General features: G+C 46.9%; 1 protein-coding gene across 12 annotated transcripts in view; it reads left to right on the top strand.

The window, feature by feature from the left end:
* NEK3 (NIMA related kinase 3) overlaps nucleotides 1-18658 on the top strand; it is a 493231-nt gene extending 474573 nt beyond the window's left edge. For 9 of the 12 annotated variants that reach the window (XM_069640019.1, XM_069640013.1, XM_069640010.1 and 6 more), the window contains one exon: nucleotides 18057-18658. In XM_069640019.1, coding sequence (XP_069496120.1) covers nucleotides 18057-18126 — 70 coding nt within the window. In that variant the 3' untranslated portion in view covers nucleotides 18127-18658. The remainder of the gene's footprint in view (nucleotides 1-18056) is intronic. The other 3 variants (XM_069640021.1, XM_069640017.1, XM_069640014.1) reach the window with 1 other exon arrangement.
* Nucleotides 18659-19414: the final 756 nt, after the last annotated feature.

Genomic DNA, 19414 nt, shown 5'->3' with positions numbered 1-19414 from the left:
CCTGAGAGCTTACGCCTTGATTGCTCGACCATAGGTACCCTATAGAGAATCTTGGCTGGGGTCCTCTGTGCTTCTACTCTGCCATATAGAGGGCATGAGTACAGACACCCCCCTCCAGTTTTTACAGTGACCCTAAGCCTTCCCACAAACAATCTTGGGGTCGTACCGATCCTGTTGAGGTAGCAAAGAAGGGGGGCAAAGGCCCTAAATCTTCAAGTACCGGCCCTGCTGATGTTCCCTCACTGAGGGCTAATTCTTATGCAGATCACAAAGGGGCTCAAAAGCGCTCTAGATCTGCTAGTACCGGCTCTGCCGAGGTTCCTTGTCACACAGCCAAAATGGATAAAAAAAGCCCCTGAAAACCCTGTGGTGACAATGGCCTCACTGACACCTGTGACACAGTTCACCTCAGGCAGTGACAAAGTGGTAGTTCATCCCATGCTGAGGATGCATTTCTTTGGCAAATTCCAAGCTCTTCTGCACTCTGACCCGATGAAGACATACTTTAAGGATCTATTCAAAGAAATGTATCTCAAGGCTCTCGAGCTGCAGCCTGCTCCTACAACCCCTCAGCAGGTTTTGGTAGTGCCGCCCCCTGCTCCACTGCCTCCACTTTCACCTGTGCTTAAGATGCCCATTGCACAGTCAAGTATGCCCACAGGGTCTGAGGTACCATGTGCTGCGGATCAGTTTTCTGTTCCCGCTGCATCTGATGAAGAACAAGCAGACCAGGAAAGCGAGGACCCGCCCCACTCTGTCAGAGCCTTTCATGACCGGGTCGTGGATATGATGGCGTTGCTGGATATTCCGATACCCGAGCTTCCAGCGCCACAAGATGATGTTCTTTCAGAAGCCTTAACTCTTATGACACAGGAGATCACAGGCCTTTTCCTTCAAAAGGATGTGCTAGCTGAAGCCTGCAAGGTCCGGGAAAAACCTCATTCCGGGCAGCACATAAATAGAAAAACTGACACTTGCTACAAACTACACTCGTCAGAAGACATACCCTTGACTGTATGTCCACTCCCCTCATCAACAGTGGTGGCAGCAGCTACACTATAGTCTAAGCTGTCCTCAACATCCTCTGCGGCTGCCTTTCAGGTGTTGTCCAAAGAGGACAGACGTCTTGATGCCATTGGGAAAAAAGTATTTTCCAATTCTGCACTTCAGCTACTGAAGTCATCCTGGCAGCAGCAGCAAATCTCAAGCTGTGGAAGGAGCTTTTTAAATTTCAGGAATGTATCCCTCAGGACAGGCTGGAAGATTTTAAAGAGGGCCTACCTGATGCCAGAATGCTGGCTCAAGACCAGCTGGAGGTTGCGGCCCATCATCTAGATACTTCTGCTTGGGGCCTTAAGGTTGGAGTAGACATCTCCCACAAAGCGTGGTTGCGTGCTACAAAATTCTTGAAGGAGGTTCAGGACAAAGTACTTGATCTTCCCTTAGAAGGTAAGGAGCTGTTCCACTCCTCCACCGATGACGAACCCAATAATACAAATGCAAGCACTCAAACGTCTAAATCTAGGTCGGTCCTTGCCAAACCCCCAGCTAAAGCGGCCTACGCGCAGAGGTCAGGGACCCAGACAAGGTCCTTCTCAGGTTTCAGAGGGGCCCAGGAGCACTGTGCACGCCGGGCAGAAGGTTCCTCTGGTGGCCCTCGCCGTGAGCAGAAAAGGCAAAGTAGCCAGTTTTTCTCTCGGTCATCAGCCTCCTCTTCGGGAACAGGTGGTCTCACTGCTGACAAACCATCTAAATTATGTTTTTCATTGGTCTCACAAGACTGCAGTGGGAGGACGAATATCATCTCATCTGATGGCGTGGCAGATCATCTCATCAGACCAATGGGTTTTGTCTCTTGCCCGAGCGGGCTTTCGCTTGCCCCTCCTTCAAACCCCACCCAATCACCCTCCTCTTCAGCAGACTTGGTCACCCTCCTTCAGAGCTGAGGTACAGAAACTTCTGGACCTCAGAGTGGTGGAACCTGTTCCCGTGCGGGAGCAAGGGGAGGGCTATTACTTCCGTCTGTTTACAGTGCCCAAACCCAACCAGGCTGGCCTGCGCACTATCCTCAACCTCTCCAACTTCAATCTTTTCCTACTCCAAGAGATATTGAAGATGATCACACCCAGCCAGATAAGGTCCTCTCTCGTCATAAGGGCGATTGGCTCAGTGTGGTAGATTTTCAGGACGCTTACATGCATATGCTGATCTGGGGGCCACATCAGAAATACCTTTGTTTTTCTGTGGGAACGGAACACTTCCAGTATCGAGTACTGCTGTTTAGTCTCAGCTCGGCACCGCATGTCTTTACGAAGATGATGCCGGTCATTGCAGAGTTCCTCAGACTGCAGGGAGTTCATGTCCCTTCCATATTTGGACAATTGGCTTCTGCAGAGTCTTTGCCCATGGGCTGCATCGGCCAATCTTCAGTCACTCCTCCAGCTCCTGTTCCATTTGGGGCTGTCAGTGAACTGGTGGAAATAAGTCTATGACGGTTGCTCGAGAGCTGATTTTTCTAGGTTTCCGTTGGGATACTGTCAGTGACACAGTGTTCCTAACGGAGGACAGAAATGCGGATTTATCGGCCATGTGCCAGCTTTTCCTGGAGGCCTCCCACATGTCGGCCTGGTGGTTCCAGAGACTCCTGGGCTTGATGGCGTCATGCGGATTAGCCCTACCCCTTGCAAGACTGAAGATGAGATGCACCCAGCTTGCTCTTCGGGACTGCTGGTCCCAGGCCGTGGACCTGGACTCCAAAATGATTCCCATCCCATCCTCCATGACGGTGGATCTTCAATGGTGGTCATCCGCCAGCAACCTTTCAGTGGAAACCTTCATCCAGGAGCCCTGCCCACAGGTTACGTTTACAACAGACTCCTCCCTCATAGGGTGGAGGGCAAAGCTGCATCACCTCGAGGTGAACGATCTGTGGACGGCCCAGGACAGAATGTCTCATATCAATTACCTAGAACTCCTAGCAGTTTTTCTGGCATTGAAAGCTTGCCAGCCCTCTATCATCAACAGAGTGGTGCGAATTCCCACAGACAATTCTTTAGCAATGTTCTACATTAACAAGCAGGGTGGCACCATGTCCCTTCCTCTGGTGGATTTAGCCATCCAGATTTGGAATTGGACTGTCCAGCACAATGTCTGGATACAGGCCATGCACATTCCGTGTCTGATCAATTTTGCGGCACATTCCTTGAGTCACCAGTCAGTGGTGAGTTACTAGTGGGAGATGAACAGCAATGTTCTTACCAAGATTTTCCAGCAATGGGGTTCTCCAGCGGTGGACCTCTTTGCAACGGCAGTGAACAGGAAACTGCATCTTTATGCTTCCAGGGACGGTCTCAGAGCATCTTACTTAGGGGATGCCCTCGAGATTGCTTGAGACAACATGAAGGCTTACGCCTTCCCGTCTTTGCCGTTGATTGATTGGCTGCTCTGTAAACTCAGGAGCGCTTCCAACTGCACTCTCCTCTACATAGCTTCTTGGTGGCCAGCCAGGTTCTGGTTTTCAGAGCTGCAGCACCTATCGATATGCAACCCGATCAGGTTGCCGCAGATGTTCAACCTCCCCTCCACCAGAGTAATCACCAGGTGTGGCACCCCTGCCCACAATCCTTCAGCTTGGCGGCCTGGTACCTGGTTCAGGTCCTTAGCGCAGTTTAACCTTTCAGAGGATAATATGCGCATAATTCAGGTAGCACGTAAGCCTTCTACGAGGGCTCAGTACAAAAGCAAATGGCTTTGTTTTTGTCATTGGCGTCTAGCTAAACAGCTTGATCCTCGGCAGGCTTCTATTGACTGTGTCTTATCTTTTATATCAGACCTATCGGCCTCTGGCATCCAAGTCTTATTGTGCAGAGCGTACCTATCTGCCATTGCAGCTTATTTGTCTACAGACAGTTGCTCTTTTTCACCGGCAAACCCAGTAATCGAGAGGAATTTGCAGGTCTTCTTCGTCTCTTTCCTCCGGTCAGGCATTCTCATCCGAAATGGGATCTGAACGTGGTCCTCTCCGATTTGTGTCATAAGCCATTTGAACCAATGGCCACTACCGAGATCAAGTTCCTGTCTTGGAAAGTGTCCTTCTTGACTGCGGTAACATCTGCGAGAAGAATAAGTGAGCTTCAAGCTCTCTCTGTCAATTATCCGTTCCTAACTGTTCACAAGGATGAGGTTGTGCTTCGCACTCATCCTTCTTTCCTTCTAAAAATTCTATCGGAGTTCCACATAAATCAAACAATATCCTTACCGATTTTTTTTCCGTACCCGGTCTCCGATGCAGAGAGGGTTCTACATAACCTAGACAACAGAAAAGCTTTGAAGTTTTACCTCGACAGAACAAGCAAACTTAGTTCTTTAGAACTCTTGGTTACTTTCGGTTACCCAAAGGGGAAACCGCTTTGAAAGCGTCCATCTCACGCTGGATCGCTTCATGCATCTCAGAGGCTTATAAAACTCAAGGCCTTCAGCCCCCAAAGGGCATTCATGCACATTTGGTCTGTGGCAAAGCGGCCGCAGTTGCCTTCCAGAAATATATCCCTTGGGAGTCCATAGCCAAGGCTGCTACGTGGGCTTCTCCTACGGCTTTTTGCAGACACTATTGTCTTGACCTGAGCTCCCGGGCTGATGCACAGTTTGCCAGGCAGTTCTTAAGAACCTGTTCCAGTAAGGGAAGTTTCCATCCTCCTGTTTCTTTTGTCAGGGCTTGGGAATCTCCCAAAGGTATGGAGGAAAGGGGACGGGATGTAGGACTATAACAAAGTTACTTACCGTAGTGGCTACCTTACTCCTAGTCCATAGTACCCTTTCCTCCATACGCCCGCTGTTCCCTCTAATAAGTATCCTCTATTTTGCTAATAGTCCCTTGACTTTGGCGATAGAAAAGGACTGAAGGGTGATCCGCAGGGCGGAGCTCATGAAGGCAGGGCTACGGTCACGTGCGGGTGCCCTGTGTACAAATAGAAGGACAACAAATTATTTTTGATGCTTCAAAAGTGCTCCGGTCCCGTCCCGATGGACAGTGTCCCAAAAGTATGGAGGAAAGGGGACTATGGACTAGGAGTAACTACGACAAGTAACTTTGTTATTTTGGAATTATCCAATCTGACCAAAAATAAATGTGGCCTAGTTGACCGAATTTAGGCTGTACAAAATGATCGTACAACCAAAAATGTGTACAACTAGGTCATACGGTTCCATTATAGCAAAGAAGGGGAACAGGGGTTGCAGGGGTGCCCCCCCCGCTCCCTTTGCTCGCTATAATGGGAACGGAGTTGCAGGGGTGTCCCCCTGCTTCCGCGACATTGGAAGCGGGGGACTTTCTTTTAAAAAAATTGAGAAAGGGACCCTGCGGCATCAGTTCCGACCCACGTTGCAGGGACGAAACTGACGTCACAGGGGTGTAAAGGCAGACTGCAATAAGGTAAGTAGAGGAGAGAGGATGGCTATAAGGCTGCCGGCGGGCCAGGGATTTCGCTTGTTTGGCCGAAGGTCAAATAGATTTGCTGCAAAATCAACTATGGTCAATTCCACCGCAAATTATTTGACCTCGGTCAAACAACCCATATCCCTTATTTTCTCTTACAGAGTCCTCATCCTTGAACAAGCTCTCCAGGCGCAAACTGGATGAAGAAATTCTTATCCCACCAAGGGCCACATCAATGACTTCATGCTTCGCTCTGCCAGAGTCTGAGGAGAAACCAATTTCTGTTCTGAGAAATTGAAAGTATACTTTAGGCAGGTTGTGCTCACTATTTTCCACCAGAGCACCCTGACACCCACAGCTCCTTTGATGGAAAAGGAGTACTGGCTGGATACACTCAAAAATATGGTTAAGCCCTCTGCCATCCTCTGTACTTCTCAGGGGCTGGACTTTGCGCCTTGTCTAACACTTCCTGGAGGCCTCAGGGCACCAGTGGTGTTTGATTCTGGAGCAAAGCTGTCCTTCAAAGGTCCCCCGGATTTGCGATTGTTACTGCTGCTGACAATTAAACTGGCAGCCAAATCTGCACCGATATTGTCCAAGGCTTAGTGCTGGGGACATTGCCCATCATATGAAGGTTTCCAGATAATAAAGCTTGGCTAATTTTTAGAGCTTTTTTTTTAATAAGGATCTCTAAAAAGTTGTATCTCTTTGAGGCTGGAGAGGATATTGTATGGACAGTTATTATTTTTCTGACTTAGACACTGAGGACCTGGCCTTGGGACTAAAATGGCAGTGACGTTTAGAATTCTCCTGAGCAAACCTTTTCCAATTTATGCAGAACTTTTGGATCAGGTCTTGTTTTAGAATATGTTGGTCAAGAAGGCAGCTGACTTATGTGTTGTCTGCGCCCTTTTGATGCCAGGCCAGTGCACAAGCTGACAGATTCTGGAGTGTAATACATTGAAGGAAATACATTTTCCCTTTTAGCAGCTCTTTGAAGAAGCTAGTTCTTGTGCTCTGGGAGTGGTATTCTTCCACTCTTGCAGTCTTTCAAAAGATAGTGAAAACAAAGAGGAACTCCAAATACCCCGGGAACAAAGTGGAGTCAAAGACTGAGATAAAACAAAAGTGTGTTCCCGTGTAACTATTATTTAAACAGCTAGTTGGAAGGCTGCCAGCAATGATTTAACTGGTATACATCACCGAAACGCCGGTTTTGCCACTGTCTTTGCACGGGGGCTGTGCCTACACCCGTGACCAGCGGACATGGTGACCCCTTAACATTACTTTGGACAGCGGAAGGCGTAGTACATTATTTCAGCCTTTAGTACATCTGTCTAAGCTTCATGTTTAACTTGAATAAGTTGTACAGGATTCCAGCCTTTTGTACATCTGTTTAAGCTTCATGTTTAACTTGAATAAGTTTAAAACTCTACTGGCATTTGTCCAGTAACTAAAATTCACCCAGTTTTTATTTTTACATTCTGGTGTGATTTTGCCACATAAAAAGGCCACACATACTAGCCCTAATTGAGCTAGGGACAGTTATCTATAGCCTGGTTTATGACCTATCCAGCACATTTAGCCTTACAGGCAGACCCAGGCTGCTGCCATACTGAGCGTGATTTGTCAAATTCAGCTCCTCTTTCTTTTTTATTTTTGAAAGTCAAATGTATTTGTGTATTACCTATATGTTGTTAGTTTTGTACATAATGGTCACCTTCTGGTAAAATTCCTGATTATTTTCTTTAAAAGCAATGATGTAATCCAAAACAGTTTACACAAGTTTCAAATTTGGTTTCTCCTTTCCTATAAACAAGTATATTTTGTCTACCATTGTGTCTTTGTGGGTTTGTGTTAATAACAATATTTCTGAGGCTTGTGGAATCTGCTTAGATCACATGCTGTGCATAGGCCGACATCTAGTGGAAGCTGCGGAGTATTACAGTTTGTTTTTCGAAACTCGAAAATGGGCGTCGACACAGGCGTGCCAGTAATACTATCCCTAGTGTGACGTCCACTGTACCCAAGATCCCTCACGCGTCTAGGATCCTCAGATTGTTTTTTTCCGCCATACTGGTCGGAAGCATCTTGCGGAGTCCCCTGGCCTTAGCCATACTTTTGCTATTATATTGCAATTTAAAATTATTTATTGACATCCTTCCCCACCCCAACGTCGACCATCGATCTCGACGACGGCTGGAGAAGACATCGACCGTCGGCTGCTGCACGACGGATCTGGGCCTCGGAAGGCCGCTGGCCTCGGCCCGGGCCTAGTAGGCCGCTGGCCTCGGCCCTGCAAGTAGGGAGAGTGGGGGGTGGTACATACTCTTCACTCTTAGTATATAGGTACATATATATTTCCTACACTTATCAGCCCGCTGCCTCAAGGTGCGTATGGAGGGTACCCCTTTCCAATTCTGCCCCAAGTGCAATCGCAAATACCCTTGGGTCGACAGGCACGCCATGTGCAATCTCTGCTTGCCGAGGGACCACCCCGAAGCGAACTGCAGAGCGTGTAGTAGGTTTAAACCTAAAACACTTAAGGACCGTTCGACAAAGCGTTGGGCCCACCACGCCAGGCAGGCAGCCATGGCAGCGGAGGGCGCCTTCAGCGATGGCAGCGACGCCGTACTTTCGGACGGCGAGGGCATTACGGCGTCGAAAGACTGCCGAGCGCAGGTCCCCGACCTCGGAAGGTTGTCCGGCAGGGCGGCTATGGGGAAGACCCCCGGCGACGCAAGCGCTACACCTACACACACTAAGCACACTAAGTCCAACCGAACCTCGACTACGTCGACTTCTCGGAAAGAGGCACGGATAGAACGGTCCGACTCGGTGTCCTCTGGGCGCTCTCGATCGAGATCGCCTCATGACGCAAGGCAATCATCCACTCTTGCCAAGAGTGCCTCGCTCCCTAGATTAACGGAAGTTCCATCGTCGGAAGACGAAGACGACTTCCACCCCCAGGCCGCGCTCCAAGAGACCGAGAGCGCAGTTAACACCAGCGAGGCCCCACGCTCCAAACAGAATACCTCTCCCGACCCTCGGCGCCAGGCGTCGAAAGTCTCTGGGGCCTCTAAGGGGCAGGGAAAACATTTTTCCACGCACGGGGAGGGAGGGAAACAGCGGAAAGCTCAGCCTTCCACTCCTGTAAGACCATCCTTCCACCCCAAGCAGACAGATAAACATAAATCTACTGGGACAGCAACATCCAGCAATAAGTCCTCTAAGTTGCCTACTAAAGCCATACCCTGTTCCAAAGAATGGTCCAGTGAGGACATAGACAGGGTCATGTCAAGAATGTCTTCCTTAGCGGATTTTTATGACAAAAACCCAGAACATTTCCTTTCGTATGACCCTCAAGGGGCCACACCCTCAGGCTCCTCTGATCCTATCCCCCTAAGTAAAAAGGCCCGGGTCGAAACACCTGACCCCTTCGAGGTGCAGCCTTACTCTACTCCATACTCTACTCCACACCCCAGATACCAAGGACAACCTTTCCCTGAAGGGGACCAGGAGTTTTCAATTATGGAGGAACGAACCGGGTCTGAATACTATGCGGAGGATGAGGACCTGGAGGAGGTAGAAGATGAGGAAATTTACAGAGTAGATTCCCCGGTAGAGAGCGAAGCCCCAGTTACCGACTCGCCAGTTGATAACCAACCCCTCCTTAATGAAGTTCTTGCTCGCGCAGCAGAACATTTTCACATCGACACCCACGGTGTACAGGAGGAAAGGGACTTCGCAGAAGAGTTGGTGGGAGAGAGGAGGCCGGTCGCTCAGACCATCCCTATCCTTAAATCCATCCAACGTAGAATCGATCCATCCCTGGTGAATCCTAACCTCACCAGAGCCGTCAACCCCAGAGTCGAAAAACTTTTTCGGGCAGCCCAGTCTGACCCTCTTTATATAAGAGGTCATCTTAAACCAGACTCCCTAGTGGTTACCAACACTCGGAAGAGGGCTGGGACACCCTTATCGTCGTCGGAAGCTCCTCCCGACAAGGAGAGCAAAAGACTGTACGGGTTTGGCAGGAAGGTAGCCTCAACGTCCGCCTACCAAGCAAGGATTGCTAACTCCACCACCCTGTTGGCAAGTTACAACTGCCATCAATGGGAAGAGGTCGCGGCGCTCATAGCCTCTGCTCCTGAACCGTTAAAGGGCCAGTTGGCTCGGATCTCGGCAGAAGGGAGAGCCGTGTCTGGTTGCATTTTGAAAGCAACTTTCGACACTGCAGACAACGCAGGAAGATTGATAGCAGAAGGTACTGTTATCAAGAGACATGCGTGGTTACGGCAGTCGGGGTTCAAGACAGAAACACAGGCGTCATTAATAGACAAGCCGGTGGAACCAGATCTATTGTTTGGGAAAGCGGTCGAAGACGCACTTAAAAATGCCAAGGACGAGTACGAGACTCTCAAATCCCTTGGCCAGCTTACCAACAAACCCCCGAACCAGGGGGGGAACAATAATTTTCGTCGCCCACGCGGCCAAAATTCACATAGAGGCAACTATGCCCAAGGACAGGGTACACAATGGAACAACAACCAGCAATCTACCCAAAGTTACAGTAAAGGTAACAAGAGAGGTCGTGGAAGAGGCAGAGGCAGCCCCAACAAGGGAGGTGGCACGCCTCCGCCAAAGCAGTGACGCTCAGTTCAGGGTCCCTTCTCACGCAACCCCAGTAGGGGGACGCATTTCCAACTTCACCCAGGCTTGGGAAGGGATCACCTCAGACAGATGGGTGCTTTCAACAGTGTCCGCAGGATATTGTATAGAATTACTGCAGCGTCCCCGGAACCACCCTCCACGACAAAGAATACACTCCTTAGAACATCAGAAGATCCTTCTCGAGGAGATCGCCATTCTGCTAGAAAAGGACGCGATAGAACTCGTCCCAGGACACCAGGTAAACAAGGGTATCTATTCAACTTACTTCCTTGTGCCAAAGAAAGATTTGACAATGCGCCCAGTATTGGACTTACGGCCTGCCAACAAGTATGTCAAGCCCCAAAAATTCCGTATGACCACGCTACAAGAGGTAATCCCCCTCCTAAAAAAGGGGGATTACATGGCAACCTTGGATATGAAAGATGCCTATTTTCATATTTCCATGCTCCCAGCGCACAGAAAATACTTGCGCTTCAAGGTGGACAGTCGCCACTACCAATTCAAGGTACTGCCCTTCGGGATAGCTTCAGCACCAAGGGTATTCACCAAGGTACTGGCGGTGGCAGCTGCACACCTACGCAGGGAGGCAATCCCTGTATACCCTTATCTGGACGACTGGCTCATAACGGGGGAAACCCCAGGAATTTGCAGGTCAAACATTCAGAGGACTATCGACCTCCTCCACGAATTAGGCTTCTCTATCAACGAGAAGAAGTCAAGTCTGGTGCCAAGCACCTCAAAACAGTTCCTAGGAGCAATCCTAGATACTCAGAAAGGGTTGACCTTCCCTTCGGAAGAGAGAATTCGGAATATACTACTGCAAATTCCACATTATCAGTCAGGTCAACAAATAACGGTACGCAAAGCAATGCGGTTACTGGGCATGATGGCGTCATGCATTTACCTGGTCCCCCACGCGCGTCTGCGCATGCGTCCCATGCAGGAATGGTTGGCGAAACAGTGGTCTCAGGCAAGTGGTCAGTGGGACGATCTAGTGGTCGTTTCGCCAACACTCGTACAGAGCTTACAGTGGTGGACAAGAGAGAATCTCGCAGGGGGAAAACCCTTTTACGATCCCGAAGTACAGGCAGTGGTGACTACAGATGCATGCCTGACTGGGTGGGGAGCTCACCATCTCCACCACACAGCTCAGGGTCTCTGGTCTCACTCAGTAGCCAAGAACCACATCAACCTGCTAGAGCTTCTGGCAGTATTCCGAGCGCTTCAGGCGTTCGAGCCCCATCTGCTAAACTTGTCGGTGCAGATCCAGACGGACAGCACGACAGCCATGTTCTATCTGAACAAACAAGGAGGGACTCGTTCGCCAAATCTGTCCAAGCTTGCCCAGAAAATCTGGATATGGGCACTCAGACGGAACATCTTCCTGTCATCACAACATGTTCCAGGGGAGCTCTATTCCCTAGCGGATGCCCAAAGCAGAGACTCCCTCCCAGAAGAACACGAATGGGTCCTTCACAGAGATATCGTAGAAGATCTCTTCTCTCAGTGGGGTTTCCCCACTATAGACCTATTCGCCACAAGCGGAAACAAACAATGCCCAGGATTTGCATCCAGGTTCCCCCAGCCAGACTCCCAAGGGAACGCCCTGTGGATGAACTGGTCAGGGATGTTTGCGTACGCTTTTCCACCAACTCCTCTCATCAGGAAGGTGGTGTACAAGATGAACAAGGAATCGATGACGCTCATCCTAGTTGCTCCCATGTGGGCGAGACAACCATGGTTTCCACACCTACGCAGGATGGCGGTGTGCGAGCCCATCAAACTCCCAGCCTGGTACAACCTACTGTCCCAGCAACAAGGTCAAACAGTGCACCAGGAACCCAACTCAATGAACCTGGCAGCATGGCTCCTGAGGTCATAGAGTTTGGGCATCTCAATTTACCACAGAGGTGTATGGACATCCTAAAAGAATCCAGGAAACCAAACACAAGGCACTGTTACTTTGACAAGTGGAAGAGATTTGTTATTTGGTGCCAGAATAAACAAATCAACCCAGTTGATTGCACTCCTTCCAACGTTGTAACATACATGCTCCACCTGCTGGACACAGGTTTGGTTTTTAACTCTCTGAAAGTACACCTGGCAGCCCTCTCGGCTTACACCACATCCCATAACAAAGTATCGTGGTGGAAAGTACCAGTAGTTAAAGCCTTCATGGAAGGAGTAAAGAGACTTCACCCTCCTATTTCGAACCCACCGCCAGGATGGGACCTCAATGTGGTGCTAGCTAAGCTCATGGGCCCCCCTTTCGAACCCATGCATAAAAGTAGTCTCAAACACCTGACTTATAAAACGGCCTTCTTAGTAGCCATTACCTCTATAAGAAGGGTCAGTGAAATTCAGGCTCTGTCAGTGCAGGATCCTTTCTTTACTATCCACAAGGACAAACTGGTTTTACGCACACACCCTAGGTTCTCACCTAAATTTATATCTAAGTTCCATGTAAACCAGTCCATCGAGCTTCCGGCTTTCTTCCAGAACCCGCAAAGCTCAGCTGAGGTGAAACTACACACCCTTGATGTGCGTAGGGCGGTCCTCTACTATGTAAATAAAACCAGACCGCTAAGGAAAACAGATCAACTGTTTGTCTCCGTAGCTACAGGCAGAGAGGGGGATCGCGTCTCTAAAGGCGCGATCTCGAAGTGGATTATCAACTGTATACAGCTGTGTTACTCTCTTTCTGAAAAAACTCTGCCTGTTACGCCAAGGGCCCATTCTACTAGAGGCATTGGGGCCACTCTGGCTTTCATTGCAAATGTTCCCCTCGACACCATTTGCAAAGCAGCTACTTGGAGCTCTATTCACACTTTTACTCAGCATTACTGCATTGACACTCATTCCAAGACAGATACACAAGTGGGACAAGCGGTTCTAAGACACCTGTTTGCTCATGACCCTTCTCACATCCCACCTCCTTCTTCTGGTACTGCTCGCTAATCTATGCACAGCATGTGATCTAAGCAGATTCCACAAGCCTCAGAAGGGATACATTACTCACCGTAATCGTATTTCTGATGCTTGTATCTGCTTAGATTCACATGCGACCCACCCTTCCTCCCCTCCGAGAGAAGGCGCATGATTGCTTGTAGTCTTACCTTTCTGTCTATCTGCTTGGATTATCTGTACTCACGCTACTCCTCATGCTTCCTCATGTCAGAAAAAATACAATCTGAGGATCCTAGACGCGTGAGGGATCTTGGGTACAGTGGACATCGCACTAGGGATAGTATTACTGGCACGCCTGTGTCGACGCCCATTTTCGAGTTTCGAAAAACAAACTGTAATACTCCGCAGCTTCCACTAGATGTCGGCCTATGCACAGCATGTGAATCTAAGCAGATACAAGCATCAGAAATACGATTACGGTGAGTAATGTATCCCATACTGCACATGCATAGTAGGATAGGCGATATATCTCTCTACTAAATTGTATGATTCATTCATGATAGCTACCAGATGAATAATTGCTGGCAGCCTTCCAACTAGCTGTTTAAATAATAGTTACACAGGAACACGCTTTTGTTTTATCTCAGTCTTTCAAAAAATGGCTTAAAAGCATAGACTTGCTACTGGTGACATGGTCTTCTTGGCCATTCACCCTCTACCGGAGACCCTGATGTTAAGGACTCCATTGCTAGGTACAATAAGTCCATAAAATGTAATTCCCTAGATAGAAAGTATTTTGCTTTGGACAGCAGGGGTCTTTGGGCTACCATTGCCACTTAACCACTTGTCAGGTACATCCTACATATTATTTTGGTTAATAGCTTAGTTTGTTGTTTGGGGGCGGGAAACGTTTATACTTGAAGTCAAGATTCATGCCAACTATATCTTGCCTCTGTATAATGCCTTTCTACTACTGTTTTTGTCACACTAAAGAAAGTATGGCCGTAGATGTGATCCTATGAGATACAATTCAAGATCTTGACATATAATGTGATGGGTTTGAACAAGAGTGCAAATGTTGCAGACATTGAGGGTAGCACAAGCGGTATTCCTCCAGGAGACTGATCTTGTACAAGAAGAGAGGGATCAGTATATTCCTGGGCGCTAATATAAATTTCTCGCTCTTGAGAAGCCAAAAAGATAGTGGGAAGATTTCTATATTCAACATGACTTTTGTACTTCTTCCAGGCTCTACCCATCCAGATAGCAATATTTGTAACTAAACAGTTGCAACAGGAGGTATCCTTCCTTGTGTGGAAGAACTCTGTTTGCTTAGAGTTTCACTAGCTCACTTTATAAACATAGAAATATGGGTGGACTCACTTTTCAAAATTTTACGAGATATTATCAGGTCTCACATCTGCAGGTTCTTAGGGAATGGGTCACGACAGGGAGTTGGAAGATGATCGAGGAGGGTGTTGTGCAGAGACCTCTGTGTTATATGTGTCTCAAAGAGAGATGGGCCTAAGGCCATGCATAAACTTCCTCTCTGAAAACCACAATGGGGTGGGCTGATACACTGTAGTTGACTGTAACGTGGAATTTACACCAGCTTTTTGAAAGAGGTTCATTGGGATCTCAAGTATTTGAATTCCTATCCCATGTGTTTCAAAAAGGACATATTTTGTCCTTCAATACCTAAATTGACTAAATCAGAGCACCTGTGATATTATCAAGTAAGACACTGCATTCTTCATAAAACTACCAAAAATGCTGCATTCTCGACCAGGTCTTATAAGATTGTGTTTTCACACTCTCACTCAAATAAGCCCTCTCACGACTCCTCTTCCTCACTGGAAGACCCATCTCCTAACCACTTGACATTCCAACACTGTATGTATGAAGCTCGAAAAAAAAGCAACGATAAACGTTACACATCCTCATATGTCACTTTGCACTTGGTTCATCAAAAACCTTGCATTTAGTCAGTGCATTTGTTGTCTTGCCCACACCATGGAGGGTCCGGAGGGGGCCATTGGCTTATGTTTAGGCTGCATTGTGATGAAAAGTAACAAAGAAATCACCCAAAGCTTTCTCACCGAGGCAAAAGGACTTGTATTGGGACAATGGGTGCATCCTGTGTCAGTTGAGATATCAAATGAAATAACACAACTACAGTATGTTCTACTGAAGACATCTAAGCTTAGTTTTTGCAGAATTACTTAATTTATCAGGCTGTACCAATCTTGAGTGTACCACACTCTTTGCCAAAAGATTGGGAAGCCTCGCCACCTGGTGATCTGGTGCAACTTGACTATTCGGGAATAATCCTGCTGGGCGTTTTTTCCCCATGCTGGCTTTTCCCGGAATTTCTGTAAATAGGGAGTCATATTTTTTCTGAATGGTTAACCCACTTAGTGACAACACAGTGATCATTTATGGTGCTTAGAATTCTTTAGCAAGGAATCAGACTGAACTTTTCCCCAATCATTTCTCTACGTTTTGTGGAATGATTGAAGATGCACAATAGCCAGTACATTTTGTAGACCTCTGCAGGACCAAGCAGCAACAAGGATCACTGCCTAATATTCCAAGTATCATGTAAAAGATCCATAGATTGTGGTTTTGATGAATATTGCAATATCAATTAATTCATGAACAATATGGAAATTATTAGTAATTTTAAAGTTGACTGTGTATGGAGGCATTTAGCACTTAACATCAAACTTTGTGTACTGTTTAAGTAGCGATACTACTTCATCTGTGAAACCTCTCTTGCTTCTGAGATATGTTTGGATAGGAGAGTGGACAGTTTTATGACACTTCAATTATACTTAAGTGTATCGGTTACTTGATGAATGATGGCTTTAAGAGACGTTCCTCAAGCTTGCAGTCCTGTTAAGAGCACTGGTTTTGAATGCAAGAATACATAGTGAAAATAAAACAAATCAATAAGCAAGTTTCAGTGCCTATAATTTAACTTGCCATGAAACTGTTACACAAAACCATAAAACATGTCTTCACCTTTTCAGTTACCAGAGAAATCGGTAGTGATACGTTCCACTGAGGTTTTACATTGCCTTAACAAGCCTGCCACAGAGCCTGGCTACCCTAAGCTAACGACACACATTTCCCAATCTTTGAACAACAAAAGAATTCCAAAATCCTATTCTTAAATGGAGTCCTCAGTTAATCAAAGCACAACAAACGACTTGTCTTGGGAAGATGTTTCCAAGCTTTTACTCACAGACTCTACTCCTCCAGTCTTCCTGCTTTCACGAGCACTCTTAAGTCCTCTCTCCAGTATCTAATTCCTTGTATCACATACTTTCTCTTGAGCTTCCCTCAGCTTCTCGTTGCTTCAATATGAACTTGACCTCTGACCACACCTTTTCCCAAACCTTACGGTTCACCAACTTTCAGAACAGGCGCCCTCCCGGATCTTGGCACCATCATCTTTCACAGCAGGTCTCTCACCGACCTTGGGTTTTTATTACATTTCACATCAGGGCTCTCCTTGGGATTCATCAACTTTCCCAACAGGTCTCTCCCCGACATTAAGTTCACAACATCACTTTAGTGGGTATTTCTACCCAACTTCGTTCACATTCCTTTTCAGGCAGACCATATTATGTCACTACTCCCCACCCCCCCCCCCCCACTGCCACAGATCAGTCAGGAAGCATTACCCTTCAGGCTGCCTTTTCCTTGCTACCGGATCATCCACTAGGTCCTCCACTCTTCAGCAGTCTCGCCTGGGAATAGGCTCTGCCATAACCTTCATTAGAGAAGATGGTGTAGGTCCGCCAAGGTATGTTACACCTCTGCTCAGGTAGCGTGGCCCCTGCGTATCGAGGGACTGTGAATTGTGCCAGCTTTCTCCAAACTCCTCCTCCCTCTTTCCCCCGCTTTATTGTGCTATCGGGGGACAAGGCACTTATCTTGGGTCTTTGGATTGTCTGGAGACAGGTTTATTTAGTTTGAGTTTTAGATTAGTTACTAGCTTGCACTACCTTTAATGAATATATGAATCTCTGTATTATGCTTCTCTACATTGGTTAATTGAGAGATTTAGCTTACCTGTTCCTTCTGCATCTATAAACAGGGTCTGGGTCTATAGCTGTGTGGCCATGTTGGAATTCCTCCGGTTCTGTACCAGCTTCTCCAGCGTTCTTCCTGAGCAGACTGGAGATCTGTGACTTTGAGTGGCAGGTCTTTTAGACTGTGAGGGCCACGATCATCCACACTGTTCTGATAGAAAATGTGGGTATGTCGTTTTTGCTCTTGTGTAGATATTGCGCACGTATCTCTGGAGGCAATGTAGATTGGTCTGAGAAATACTCAAATTGATGTTTGCAGTGAGTCGAATAGGGATTGTCATGACACACTCCAATGTATTTCCTGCTAGATTAGTTAACAGGATTGCATGATAGTCTTACTCTAGGCCTTGTGCAGATCTCCCAACAAATATTTTCTTGAGATTAGAAGCATAGTTTTGTTTTCCACTAGTGGGGAAATATCTCTTGCTGTGAGCTGGAAGCCTGTGGGATCCCACTGCTTCCACCCTCTGGGAGGCACATTGGGTAGCAGCCGGAACCAACTCTGTCCTTAGCGGCTCACCCCATCACATAGCAAGATGGTGAGTTCTTGCAACTGATCGCAACAATTAGCTTTCTGCTCAAGCATAAGTAGCCCAACTGAGTGTCCGGACTTCCCTAGCCTATGATGACATTTAATGAATGTACAGGCCTAGTTAATGCCTATGAAAAAGGATTACACTGCATGTCCTAAAAAAGTGCAACAAACGAGTTTACATGTTTTCAAATGTGAAATGGTTAATTGTATTTTCTGTTTAACTCTTCACTTGCAAGACATTGAAGAATAATATGGAATAAGGCAGCAATGATTTGGGTGTCCCTAGTTTCATCGAACTCCAGGAACATATCTTCACTGCTCTTACTGTTGAACGCTTACTAAAATTATCTACTCACTTACGGTCATTAATTTTGTGCTCTGTCTAAATTGTGATTATTTTTTTCAGGGAATTCGAAGAGGAAGATGATGATCCGGATTGGTTGTCTGCTCTGAAGTTGATGGTTGAGAACCAGTGATTTGATTCAAGACTACAAAGAAACATTAGATGTATGTATGTTGTAAATTACCCTAGTGTTCGGTGTGGTGGTTTGTTAGATTGGCACCCAAGGGGTTTATTATTTGGAAGCAGCTTGTGCTTGAGGGCATGGATGAAGAATGAGGACTAGCACACACCCTAGCCATGCCTCTCCGACAGTCCTCTTCCTGAGGTCATATATCCTTCCACTGAAAACCACTAATAAAAAGCCCAGAGCATAGGACTATCCGTGCTGCTCTGGGGCCCGTGACGTGGAAGCTGAGGCTTCTCACAAAATACTTGAAAATATCTAATCTAATTTTTCCAGGAGCAAACTCCTAACAACGCTCTTTAAAACTATTTGTTTACAATGTTACTTGCACAGTCTTCATACAATAAAGATTTATTTTGTCATTCAGTTAGGTGCTGCTGAAGATAACCATGTAAAGCAATGTTAGTAAGTGAACCAAGAAGCACATTTCCCATAATGTGATGATTCAACTAATCTGCATTAAAGCCCTTTCATTTACAAACGTCTGAGCACAGGTTGTGTTTTTTTATTCATCTTCGTAGTTACCAATGTGGGGGAAATAATTAATGCATTTTCTATGCATCTACCTCATTCCATGTCATTCAAACTGTAAGAAGCCCGTTCATTTCTTGCACAAGAGATGGTAAACTGTTGGTGCGACTCAAAGGCTAAACCAGTGGTAAGAAGGGTAGGCATCTCTGGGCAGAGCACACAGGTGCCACATTTTCAACAGCAGATCATAAATGGCTTGTGTAAACATCATGTTAAGGATGCACAAACCCTAACGAGTGGCCCCACCTGCCCCTCCACTCTGCTTTCGATATACACCAGCATCTCTGCCAGCATCAGATTGTGATGCTGAGGGAGATGCTATGGATTCCTATGGAATCCAACATTTTTTGCGCCTGCTAAAAACTTTCAGATTCCACAGGAATCAATGTAAAGGCCTTCCACCACGCACATATATGGAGGGAGGCATTTACAATTAGTTGCACTATAAAATACAAACCATGCATAGAAACATGGGCCTGCCTGGATTTATGTTCATTGTTTGCACTTAGTATTGCAAATAATCAGTAGTAGTTATGGTTAAGTTGCTAAACCCATAGGAAGAGCACTTTTTGGGCAGCTTATAACTTTGCTCCCACTGGACGAATCCACACCAGACTTTGCAAAAGAAGTATATGGCCCACTCTGAATTGTTTTGCAAAGTTTGGTGAGGTTTGGTCTGGGAGGGGGAGAGTTCCCAAAATTTTCT

The sequence above is a fragment of the Ambystoma mexicanum genome, chromosome 7q (genome assembly GCF_040938575.1).
Source record: "Ambystoma mexicanum isolate Mex_15411 chromosome 7q, UKY_AmexF1_1, whole genome shotgun sequence".
Taxonomy (NCBI): Eukaryota; Metazoa; Chordata; class Amphibia; order Caudata; family Ambystomatidae; genus Ambystoma; species Ambystoma mexicanum.
Note: the sequence above shows the minus strand (reverse complement) of the source record. Positions and strands in the feature narration are given on the sequence as shown.